A 13,071-nucleotide genomic window follows, 5' to 3' on the forward strand; every position below is an offset into this window, starting at 1 on the left:
TTGAAAAATTTATGCATACGTATCTCCAGAGAGAATGCTACAGGTAAAATTCCTCTGTAAATTACAGAGGAATTAGACTAGGGTAAAAGAAAAGAAAAGAATCAAAGAAAAGAAAAGAAAATAAGAGGAAAGGAAAATACTTTGAAGGCAACTTTTCCATAGGAAAAAAATATTTTATTTTTTAAGAACAAATTCAGTTTGAAACAGACGTGGAATGTGGTTTTTCACGGATTTCATTTTCCGGGGGGGTGGGGATGGGGGGGAAAGGACTAACTGCGATGTGGAACTAAAGCAGATTTAAAAACCTATGACAGGCTATTAAAAAAAAAACAAAGAAAGAAAAAAATATTTATAACTCAAGCATAATACTGTGTTACTTACAAATTGGACAACGAAATTTTAAATAAATATTCATGGTACACAATTACGGCACAAATATGCAGCAATTTGGCAACCTTTTATACCATTTTTTTCCTCATTACAGTGCAAAGGGGAAAGACACTGCCTTTAAACAAGCTGTAGCTAAATACATTGCAAAATTCAAATTTTATACAAAACATCTTGCTTAGACTTTATAAAAAACCAACATTGCTCTATGTACACAATCTGGTTAAGAAAAGCCATTTCTGTCTTGTTTTCATGTGTATTTTATTAAAAAGGTGAATAAGGCTACTGTAACACCCCGAATCCATATACAGTATATCTGAACCTATTTACAGCATCTTCACTTAAACATGATGGTGCAAATTCCAAAGTCAGGTGACCAAGGATGATAATACAAGCAAGGCATTTACAGTAACTTTCCAAAGCTGAACCAACTTCAAATAAAGGAACAGTTGGTAGATTGTCATATTCTGCACCAGACACAAAACAGACACACAGTACACATTTTCAATTGGTTGCAGGTAACTCTTCATCGATTCATCTGATTTTTCACAGTTCAGTACATGACCAAAACGTAGCCAACTGATGATACATAAATTTGATTTCATTAAAATCAGACTCACTATTTTCCCAGGTTCCCCCTTCTTTTCCCTCTCCCCACCCTGAAAATAAAATTTTAATGGCTTACAAGAAAATCTTGTATGGATTCACATAAAGAAGAAAAGGGTTGGGGGGTGATGGAAAGAATTACATATGGACTGTGGTTAGTCACCATGGTAACATTCCACAGAACTATGATATAGATATATATAATATATATTGCAGATATATATTATACATATATGTACACACACGCCACACACCCATTCTCTCACACAAACACGCATTTTGGACCAACATCATTTTTCAGGTTCAGGAAATAGAGAGAATTATCATTTCTGTGACAGTTCATTTTTGCAGGTACTCACTGGAGGTTTGAGAACCTTAAAATGCTGTTGCTACATTTTTTTTCCTTCCAATTCAGAAAGCAAAGTGTTACCATAGTAACAGGACCATGTTAAAGATGTCTATTTTGCATAGCACATAAAAAGTAGGTTTCATGTTTACTTTTTTTTTCTTTTCCTTCAGAAGGGAAGGCAGGGAGAATGAGGGAAGGGGGGGCGGGTAAAAGCTAAACTTTTAACTGGAACCCCCTCAATGTGACCTGCTGGATTCTAGCGAACACTTCAGCCATAAGGCAAGGGAAAACACAACACAGAAAATAAATGCCAGAACATCTTGTCATTGTTAAATATATGATGCAGCAACATCGATTTCCTGGTATTTGGGGGCTTGTATTTCCTAGTCTACTGTTACGTGAGATGCCTTCAGAGGACTTTTGTTATTTTTATATTTGCTCTCATTATTGTTATTTTTGGAATAAAGTTGTTTTTCCCAGAAGTAGCTGTCCAATTAAACAAAATCTCTTTTTCTTCTTCTTTTTTTTTAAAGCACTAAGAGGTCAGACCATTTAATTGCCACAAATGAATTTCACATCTTCTGGTGTGCACTCTGTGCAATCTTAAAATATATATTAGTAATAATCTTTCATTTTATATCCCTTGTGTTCTATACACCTATTATAAATAAGTCATATCTTCCTCTTCCCCCTCGACATCATAATTTATTTCAGTCTTGTGGACTCATAAGAGGTTTGCCATATGTGCTTTACTTGGAAACAAGAGCACCGGGTGAACTGCTGTGTCAGTCACAGTACCTAAACTGCACCATGCAGCCGGGACAGCACCGCCATAAACCAAAGTGTCATAAGGCTCAATCTGGGTCTCTGTGTACGGGGGATGGGGGACGGACAGGGAAGGGGAAGGGGAAGGGGAGAGATCTGACCTACCTTTTATATATGAGAATTCTTTAATAATGTCAATGATGATGGAATTACAGCCCATTTGACCTTTGGCTTTTGAATTTCTAGGTCAGATTTGGCTCTCTGCTATTCTCCTAAATGCTTTTCCTGTGTTTCATAAAATGTGATAAGTATAGCAGCTGAGTCTGCTTTAAAAACCATCCCGAAGCAGACTAAGACTTTCCTACAGCTTCAGAGCTGTGTCTCTTATTGCCAGTACCACAACAGTCCTGCCCTAATATATCATCAGCGGCCTACTATTGTCTTTCCCTCCAAGCTTGTTCATTTACTAACAATACCCCCCTTTGTTCTACTGAACCAAAAGGTACTACTTTTTTTCTCTCTGAACATTGCTATTTGATAACAGTGAATTCCTTCAAATGTAGCCCTAAATCCACTGCGTGTGGTGTTGTGTCTCCTACTTGCCTCTTAAAACTTAGCAAACCAAAGTGCTGTGCTACCTAAAAATGTTTTTGTTTTGTTTTGTTTTGTGTTTCCAGCTTCATGTTTCAGAGGCAGCAGCATTGAACTGCAATTGCAGTCAGCCCTTTCCCCCGCCCCACCCCCATCCACGAACTCCTAGTCTCATTCGGCGGACAGCCTGACTTCTGGCTGGAAGGCTCCTTATTAGCAAACACAATTTCTAGAAAATGTATTACCCATTCAACTATAGCTGCTGTAGCAAATGGAAGGAGCAAACAACTCCCAACAACATTAATGTTCCATTAGTGACGCCGGATGTGGAGTGAAAGGAAATCTCATGTGAAGTAGCATGGCAGGGCCCTGGATAGAACAGAAGTGAATGTAACAGTGATGGACTAAAAGCAAGAGAACTTTTAAGAGTCTTACTTAGCCACAGAGGTCTGTGGGACATATCCAGTATTCGCTGAGAGAGAGAGAGAGAGATACACACACCGAGTCGGGAGACTGTGTTTCAAGCTGGACATCCTAGAACACCTTTCCAGCGTGTCTAGAACTATTATTGTCCACAAATCACTCCTTCTTCCCTTGGCTTTTTATACATGCCTGAATGCCTGCAGCATCACATGGCTTAGAGGATGATGAATGTGTAACAAGAGTACAGCGATCAGAATGGGTATCTTCTATATAAAGTCTTCCAGCTTCTAGTGAATATTTTATTCACCAAGACAGAAATTCTACAGACTAGGTAAGCTGTCCAGCTCAAGAAGGCTCTCTTCGAAGGGGCTTGGTGCCTTTTTCCCCCACTGTGCTCTAGTCAATCCTAATGCACAATGTGTCATTAAAAACCCTCAACTGAAAGCATCTGACCAGTAAATTTCCTCTGGGAAATCAAAAGGTACCACCAGAGAGTTTTTTTCAGACTTTGTAGTAAATGTTTGCTGGACTCTGTGGAGGCATTTCTTGGACTATGTACACTGGATGCCCATAATCTCCACTGACTTTTTCATAGTGAGGGCAGAAAACACTGTCTGCAGTCCTTAAGGGGATAATAATGTCACTGGGCTCAGAGCCATTGTTGTTGCCACTTCGCTTGGGGGTGGCTAACGTACTGAGTGACAGTGTCGTCGTGTGCTGGGGTGAATGCTTCCTATGTCTTCTCCGGTACTTTAGTAAAAGAACCACTAGGGTGATGATGATGACAATGAAGATGATGCATCCTGAAGCAATCCCTGCAAATAAGGCCACTTCGGAACCAAGGATATTGTTCCCCGATTGTCCAGCACTGTTGCCATCTGTGCTAGAACCTAGAGAGAATCCAAGAGAAGGAGAGAAAAACAGAATTTATCACTGCCCTGGATGCTGACAGGCTATTTCTGCAGCCCTTAAAAAAATGTGAAAACTAAGCAGAACCAAAGAATTAACTGGCAGCTAAACTTTGACAAACCAATTACCCTGTTCGACAGCTGAATGCAAACAGCAGAAGTCAGCAATCAATAGGAAACAAGACTTTGTGTCTCTGGGTCTGACTTTTATGCTGCTTTCAAACCACATTGTTTTCTTTTCATACATCATCATCCATCAGCAGCAAGGACTGGCAGTGACAGCCAGCTCTTGATTCATGCCTCATCTCTTAACCGATGTTAGCTAGCCTGAGGCAGCAACAGGGGTAGAAAGAAAAAGAAAATAGCCAGTTCTTGGCTCAGGTTTTACTGTTCACATCGTATTGCCCTGATGCCTTACTTTAAGGATGGTGGTTTCTTGGGGAAATCTTCAAAATAGCTGACTTCTAAGGAAATGCCCCGCCTACTGGTTGAACAGTCTCAGAATGGGGGGAAAAAAAAAGAAAGCATGATGAGAACCAGGAAAGCGGTCCGACTCATAACCCGGTTTTATTTTTTGATTTGCACTTAAAATACAGTTGGAAGGCAGGAGAAACTCACACTGAACAGACTGCCAACCCAAATGTTAAGAGCTAAAAAAATTGCCTGGCATCATTATATTATCCATTTATCAGTTTGTCACAAGAATTTGACACATCTTGTCATAGAAAGTTAGAAATAACAACTTCCCTCCTTGACGCTTGATAAGAGATAGAATATTGCTGCAGATGCTAAATTCACATGACTACCCACTAGGCACACAGATCCCAGAGCACAAAATTGCTGACGTCTGCTCAACAAGTGCTATATAAAAAATTCATTAGCATGGCAACAAATATATAGCTATTGCTAGAAGAAGACTGTTGAGAAAATGAAGTTAAATGACAATCAGGTTTGCCTGGCGGCATTCTAAATCTCTCTTTGTCAGTGATCTGTTTGATTTTTATATAAATTTAAAATGCAAAATATTTTTAAAGCACTCTATTAAAAAAAAGACCAAGGCTAGAAAGTAATCTTTTAAAATCCAGCTATCTGAATGTACAAAAGGATCAATTAGGCTCTTTGTGGACTAGATATAATTAGATGAGAGATTAGAGCATTAATTATATATACATTAATGTAAGCTTCAAACCGATGCGGAAAACTGGCTTGATAATACATTAGGCAGGAAAAAAGAAAGACTGAAAATTACTCTGGTCTGCCAGTCTAGTGTTGCAGACTAGCTCTTAGAGCCACTAAATAAAGTTATTTTGAGATGTGTATAGCCCCAAATTTCTTGAAAATAGATTTTATTCTTATTAGATGCAATTAATTCTAAATTTAACCAGGTGGAGCAGGGTGGTAGAGGAGAAAATATCTGTTAGTTTCACTGCCTGGAGAATCTCTTAATGGGGAAGGGTAACAAAAATATGTTTACTTGGTTCTATTCCTGAAAGACTGCCTCCAGCTAATTACAGATGACAATATTTTCAATAAAACAATCAGCCAAACAGAAAACCCAATAATCCCAGGGTAATGGCAGGGAGAGGGGGAGAGAAGTGACCAACTGATCATTAGGCTAGAAAGTACCATCCCATAACAAAATCATGCTTATCTACCTGGATTTGGTTTTACAAATGGACTTGTTGTTGAACTTCTCCCATTTGTGCCAGCTTCCAGTTCTGGACGTCTTGTTGGGTCATTATTCCTGGTTGACCCAGAAGAACTGGCATCTATATGAAAAACAAATGATTAATTACGGCTTAGACATCTAATGATATTAGCTTTATGAGCTGGATATAGATCTCATGAGGCATGAATAGCTCTGAACAGAAGATTCTTTATGCAAAGTACTGTGAGATACAAGAATGTAATTTTCCTTTTAAAGCAAAATGGTTATACTAGTGATTTCAGAGGTTTAGATTGTGAGGCCATCTGTGGAAACTATAGGGATTCTTGCATTTGGCAAGCAAAGCTTTGCAGATGACATTTCAATTTAACTGAGCAAGTTGATTGACTACTATACCAATTTCTAATTAGAAGAATAATTCTTTCTTTCTGCACAATAGGTTATCTATATATGAAAAGACACAATGAACAAAAACCTCTTCTGTAGTCAGAATTCAGGAACGAGCAAAACTGTAGAAACATTAGTTTTCATTTTGTATCATGTAATTTTGAACCGTGGAGATATTTTGCTTTTGAAGAAGGAAAAAAAAAATATTGAAATGCTGGCTTCCTGGCTAGCTTTTTCTTTTAGAGAGATCTCCAATAAAAGATTCTTATTACATTGACTTGAGGAAATCTGTCAGTAGCTCAGAGTACAGTAAAAAAAAAGGCTTTGCTTTCAAAACTCAGGGGAAGAATGAGTGAGCTAGACTCTGTTGGCACACACTGGTCCACCCTATTAAAAGAAGCCTGAACTCTAAGTGTGGGGACTGAAACAGATCAAAGGGATTTCATGAAGCAGCAGATGGTCTTTACCTTGTCCAACTTTCATGAGGATCTTCATGGCTTTTGTCTGGCACACCCCTCCCTCCTGGTTATCCAGGCCCTCCAAAGACCCATTTGATGTAGCTGATTAAAAATAAAATGAACAAAAAAAATAAAGAAAGAAAAATCAGGAAATCAATAAGCCAAGTTTACATGAACATGAAATGTCTGAAAACAATTTTAAAAAATAAGAATTCGCTCTTAGTCAGTCAAGTTTTCCAAAAGGGTTTGTTCCCCAAAAGGCATGAAATGCTCAAAGTCAAAAAGCAAAAGAAAACAAAAGAAAAACCAAAAAAACCACAAAAAATAAAAATAAAAATGAACAAATTGGCAGGTTGTATATTTTACATAAACAGTGGGGTATGTATGTTATTAGGCTTCATATTTACTCAAGCACTTTCTTCTTCCTTCACAATTGACTGTCTAAGTATTATTATTCTAGATAAAAGGGATAGTGCCTTCCAAAAAAAGCCAACCAACCAACTATTTCAGGGATAAGCTCAAAAGAGCAAGGTACTTAATACGGTAATTTTTAAAGTGACAATCACCACACAACACCTGCTTCCTTCAGTATAGATTTCCTGTTGGAAGAACAATTAGCTTGATTCTCCTCCCTGCACCAGGGAATATAAGTTCTCTAAGCAAAATATAGAGAGAGACCCTTTTTGTCCCTCCCCTCAACCCTTTCTCTTCCCTGGCTCTTCTACAGTATCTCAAGAGATTTATTCTCCTGTAAGCATGGTTACAGGTCCTGATGTCATTCTTTAAATATAGACATCTACTTTAAAAATAGAAAAAAGGGGTTTCCTGTAAAATGCTTTCAGAGATTCACAGCCTAGGCCATATCTTTCACAATAATAGTCAGGTCTTGGGTAACATTTGAAGGAATGGTTTGCATCCACAACACTACTCTATTCCCTCTACAATACTGGAATGAATATGAGGTGACTTCTTTTTGACACAACATGCCTCATCAATCTGGTACAGAGGGCTTGAGAGTTCTATTCAAAGGCCATGGTACAGATAGGTAGGTAGGTGCCTGTAGGCTTCCTCATTGTAGTCCTGCCTTCTGCCCTGATACTGTTAGAAGATGGTTCACAAAGGGACCCCCACCCCCCCCCACCCCGAAGAGGACTGGATAATTGCAGTACACGGGGGGGGGGGGGGAGAATATGCGGACACTGTGATAAATCTAGTTTAAATATTCTTTTAATTCTGTTAATTGTATTTTTATTGTGAAATGCTTTGTTCTGGCCCCTGTAGACGGTGAGTCCTGATGAACTCTGTAAGTGAAGCTAAGCAGTTAGAAGAGTGACTGCTAGGGAAAGACTGTATTTAAATAAATGGATTAGTAATATCAGTTCCAGCCCCAAAGGACTAGAAGCAGCCAGAAGTAGGAGGTTCAGAAGAATGTATTTCTCTCTTCTAACTGCAGAGGTCAAGTAATGGAGTGTTTCATGTGACAGTGGAATTTTTTTTAATTAAAAAAAAAATCTCTGAAAAGCAAGAGAACTTTACATAGAAAATAGCTTATGCACTTTTGCTCAGGTAAAGGGAGGTCAGGATTTTTCCTGGCATAAATGCAAAGAGCATTCTCCAATGGGGATACAAGAGTATGTTCTCCAACTGTGGTGTCTGAGAATTAAATTCTACCTGATCCCATACGTGCACCTAAGCCTTAAACAAAGAAAGCTGATCCTTTTATGCACCAGGAGACAGCATATTTACTACCCTTGCTTTCTCAAATTCTCAGGATTCATTCTGCTTTCTGCCTAAGAAAGTAAACAGGTGTTTCCCCTGTGTTCATATTGTTCCTTGCTTTTCCCAAAGCACATCTTCCCCACCTCCCCAATTCAATAAACTTCATTGGCTCCCTATTACTCCAGTGGCTCCTTTTCTAGGTTCAAATATAAACTCTTCTGTCTGACATATTAAGTTTGTCACAACTTCATTTTATCTTTCTATTATTTTTCCACATTACTCCCTTCCACACACTTTACAGTCTAGCCATACTGGTCTACTTGCTGTTCCTCAAATACAGTACTAAATAACTAGCCTCCCAACCTTTCTACTAGCTGGACCCATAATTGGAATCTATACCCTCCCTCACTTCCACCTTTTGGAATCCTTGGTTTCTTTCAAGATTCAGCTCAAATGACCTCTCTACATAAAGATTTTCCTAAACCCCACAGAGCCAATACCCCTCTTCCCAAACTTACTTTGCACACATTTTATATATATTCTGTATATATTTATATATGCTCACGTAAGCTCCCTTGGAACATGGACAGTTTCACTTAAGTTTTTGTTGCCTCAGAGTTTAGCATATTGCCGGCATATAGCAAGCATTTAATAATTGTTTATTGATCACTTGATTAATATTTATAATCTACTCCCAATCCTAACCTTTCTGCTATAGATGGTACTGCATTTTTTCCATTTTAACAGGCATTTGTGAAACTAAGTTCTAAGCTTAAAATAACTTTATTGTAACATGTTCCTTCCATACAAAGCTCACGTAAGATGACAGAAGTAGATCTGGATAGTACTTGAGATCATTCAGTCTAACAGATGAGGAACTGAGACCTGGAGAGATTAAAATCAGACTGGTAACAAGCAACAGAACTGGGATTTGAACTAAGGTTTTCTAATTCCAAAAATATATATATTCTTACCCCTGTACTAAACACAGTTTTTCAGCTTGAAGGCTCTACTTATAATATTACTAATTGCATTATTTTAGTGATGCCATGGATTCTAAATAACTAAATTATCTTCCATACTACTCAACAGCAATAACCCTCTACTTAACATTTTGCATGAACCTAAGCAACGAACTGAATCTTAATAGCCTGTAAGAATCTAAGTTGATCATGTTTCCTTCATTTGGGTCCTCAGTTTTTCCCTTTTTCCTCTCCCTTTATCAGATTCCAACATAGATTTCATATCTTCTCTATGTCTAGTCTACCAAGTGATCCATCCTTTAAAAAACAAACAAACAAACAAGGAAACCACACATTTCTCTAAGTAGACTCTCATCATTTCTGGATATGGATTTAATTTAAGGCCCTACCTACATGGGGCAGCTCTTGACCCATCGCTCTTTCCCCTTTTGAGTTTTTTCAAATAAAGAGATATCTGCACACTAAGAATGAAGTGAAGAACTGTGACCAGTGCTTAGATGATAACCTCACTTTTCTATATGCATTCCTCAATGCTTTTCATCTAGATACAATTTATATTCATTGGATTGACTTTGATTCTTGTTCTTTTTTTCTTTGCCCCATCTCACATTTGTACTCTGCTATTGGCTAATGAGCAGTCTTTCTATATGTCTTATTCTTTGTTGTAGAAATGTGTGTGTGTGTGTGTGTGTGTGTGTGTGTGTGTGTGTCAGGCCCCACACAATGGAAGGTCAAAAAAAAATCAGTGCTCATGGTATTGATATGATAAAAACAAGATTTGAAGCATGCTGCTAAGTCCCACAAAAAATAATGGGAAGAAATGTTTGCCCTTTTTTTAATCTCTGAAAGTGAGGGAGGGAGAAATTCTGGATGTAAAATCAAACATGCTGGTGCCAAAGGTACCAAATGTGCCAAACTTTATGTACCTTGTGCCAAGATACAAGGATAAGGGGAAGGTATAAAGGAAGGATGTAATGATAAATAGATATAATATTTTTTAAAAGTTGGACAGACATATTGGCGATGGGTTCTTAATCTTTTTCATGTGTCATAATCTACTTTGATGGCCTGGCCTATGGACCTCTTCTCAGAATAATATTTTAAAGGCAAAAATAAAATACATAGGTTTACAAATGACCCCAATTATACTGAAGTAAAAGTTATCAAAACATCGTTTAAAATAAGTTCATAGACTCCTAGTTAACAATCCCTAGGCTAAGCAGTCACTTCTGATTACATCTGATTTGTGACTGCCTTGGGTTGCCAACATTTGAGTCATTTTAAAATTTCTTGTCTCCGGAATAACATTTCTGTTATGTTGGGACAACCGGATTTAGCCTAAAATGCAGTCAGACCAAGTCTCCCATCCACAAAATTCAAAACAGAACAAAACAAAACAAATTAAAAAAAAAAAAACAAGAGGTAGCTAGAGTTGATGCTTCAGAGACATAAGAAGATATATAAAATGAAGCTGATGCATGTTTTGATGAGACCAAACTGATTTTGGTTTGTTTTTGCTGCTGCTAAGCATTGATACTAGATGTATGAATCTGCAACAGAATCAACTTTTCCTGACCTCCAATGCTTCTTCTGAAGACATAGAATATTGCTTAGAGTCGAGGACTGACTGCATACTCTGAGAAATGACTTTCAGAAAAGGACCAGGATCTGCTCCCCCCTTTAATTAAACTGATAATTAGCCAAGGTTACTTGAGGAAATTATTCCCAAAAAATGTCATTAAAACTGCCAAAATATCACCTGATGTATTTGACTATAGGGTTGTTTGGGTGGGGGTAGCTGAAATCCACTGCTCTAGGCTTCAGAGTGATGAAGGACTTTCACTTTATAAGGGAGGAATCATCTGGGATGTCAAAGAAAACACTGTTTCGAGATGTTAATACTTGTTGAAAGCTTCATGTACAAAAGTCAAACATAATACCAAGTGCAAAATATTCCTGAATGTTCTCAGCTGGTTTTATATTTGATCCTAGAGTGCAAATTACAGCTACCTTGATCCAATTCTCTCCCCCCCCCCAACCTATTAGATGCTTGTCTGGGGAAAGGAGGGGGTAACAATAATCCTGTAGCCCTCTTACATTGGCTTTGACTACTTGCTGTAGTACAAAGATTTTTTTTCACTTTATGGTTTTGGGTTTTTGTCATTATTAGTACGTTGTTGTTTTTAATGATAGTTTGAGCTGGAGACTATGAACAGTTATGAAATCATGAAAATAATTTTCTGCTTTCAAAAAGAGAAATTAATGTTCTGAATCCTGTCTTTCCAGCAACAACCACCAAGAAACCTTTAAAACACAATTCTATTTGAAAAAAAAAATAAGAGGCATTACCTAATGCTTAGGAATAAAGCTTTGTAATAAACTTTAGGAACATGTAAGCCAATGATTTTAGCATTTGCTATATATTTTTTTAAAATTATTATTCTAACTAGAAAGCAAAAATACAGTTATTCATTAATCTTCAATTAAGTAATTGCAAATATTTCTAGATTATCTTCATCATAAACTAACGAAGCTACAAATATGAGATGGCTAAATGGATGAAATTATATTTACTCAATTAAATAGGGGCAGGGGGATCTGATTTTTGTCATACCTGAGTTTCTGGTAAGTGGTAAATTATTATAGGCTCCAAAAAAATAATATATAAGATGGAAAGTTGCCATAAATAGTTTTCCATCAGGCAGACCTCAAATGTGGGGGCTAAGTTTACTGGATCCCCTCCTCCCCCCAATGGGCTTGATTTGCAGTAAGCAAAGATATCAAAGATTCAGTCAAAGGTATCCAGAATCCATGTTGTTTAAATGTCTCCACATATTTCTGAAAACTGTACCAATCAGATTTTGAGTTTTCAGTTCTCTTCTTTTACACTTTCTTGCAGTCCTTGCTAACTATGTGTGTACTGCCCTGGCTATCAGAACAGAAAAAGGGAACCCGAGAAAACCAGAATAAGCAGACAAGAGTATTTCTGGCTATGATTTTTATACAGTCCCCATGGAGAGGAAGTAATATTACATTTTAATATGTCTTCATTTGATTGTTATTACTCTGCTTCCCAGGAGGCTAAGCTGCTGCATGGATCTTGGCTGTTTCCAGCCCATCACGTTGGTAACATTGCTCTAATCAGATGGAGAATTAAGCTGCTGGATTTGTGCCTATATATGGCTTTCCATTCACAAAGAGATTAGAAATGATGGCAAGAATGCAAAATCAAGGCTGTTTCACTCTAAAAACTAAAAGAAAAATCCCTACTACCTTCATTATTTTTTTAAAAAATGTTTAAACTATAAAAGCCTGGCCTATACACTAGCACTATTTCTTATGTATAAATTACTTTTAAGTAGAGAGGGGGCAGAGTGAGAGGACTGAAAACAATTTTGTATCCTAAATTAAATAAAAGAATTCCTCAAAACAGAAAAGGCCAATGAGAGAGAGAGAGAGAGAGAGAGAGAGAGAGAGAGAGAGAGAGAGAGAGAAGAACTGAGTAATGCTTGAAACATTTTCGACAGAAATAAAAACTTGGACTTTATGAAAAGCAACATTTATTGTCATTGATAAAATAATTCAATCCCATTTGTGACTGGTATAATAAATTATATAATAATCCCAATCTCATTTAATTATAAAGCAAATTCACGACTGAGGACTGGAATTGTGCTTTCTCTGGTACAGGGAAGAAGTCCTGGGTGAAGAAATTCCTTCTACCAATGCAGGCCAGCATCTTTTCTGTCACTAAAAGCCTTAGAAGGCTTCCCAAACCACATAGAGGCTAAAGTTAAGTGACTTGCCCTGGACCACACAGCCTAGCTTC

General features: G+C 37.5%; 1 protein-coding gene across 2 annotated transcripts in view; it reads right to left on the reverse strand.

Annotated features, from left to right (window-relative positions):
- Positions 1–214: 214 nt before the first annotated feature.
- The window catches only part of EFNB2 (ephrin B2), a 55,318-nt gene continuing 42,461 nt past the window's right edge, over positions 215–13,071 (reverse strand). The window contains exons 3-5 of one of the 2 annotated variants that reach the window (XM_043997342.1): positions 6,550–6,642; positions 5,685–5,798; positions 215–4,011 (exon numbers count right to left, since the gene is read on the reverse strand). In XM_043997342.1, coding sequence (XP_043853277.1) covers positions 3,623–4,011; positions 5,685–5,798; positions 6,550–6,642 — 596 coding nt within the window. In that variant the 3' untranslated portion in view covers positions 215–3,622. The remainder of the gene's footprint in view (positions 4,012–5,684; positions 5,799–6,549; positions 6,643–13,071) is intronic. The other variant, XM_043997343.1, reaches the window with a different exon arrangement.

This window comes from Dromiciops gliroides, chromosome 3 (genome assembly GCF_019393635.1).
Source record: "Dromiciops gliroides isolate mDroGli1 chromosome 3, mDroGli1.pri, whole genome shotgun sequence".
Classification (NCBI taxonomy): Eukaryota; Metazoa; Chordata; class Mammalia; order Microbiotheria; family Microbiotheriidae; genus Dromiciops; species Dromiciops gliroides.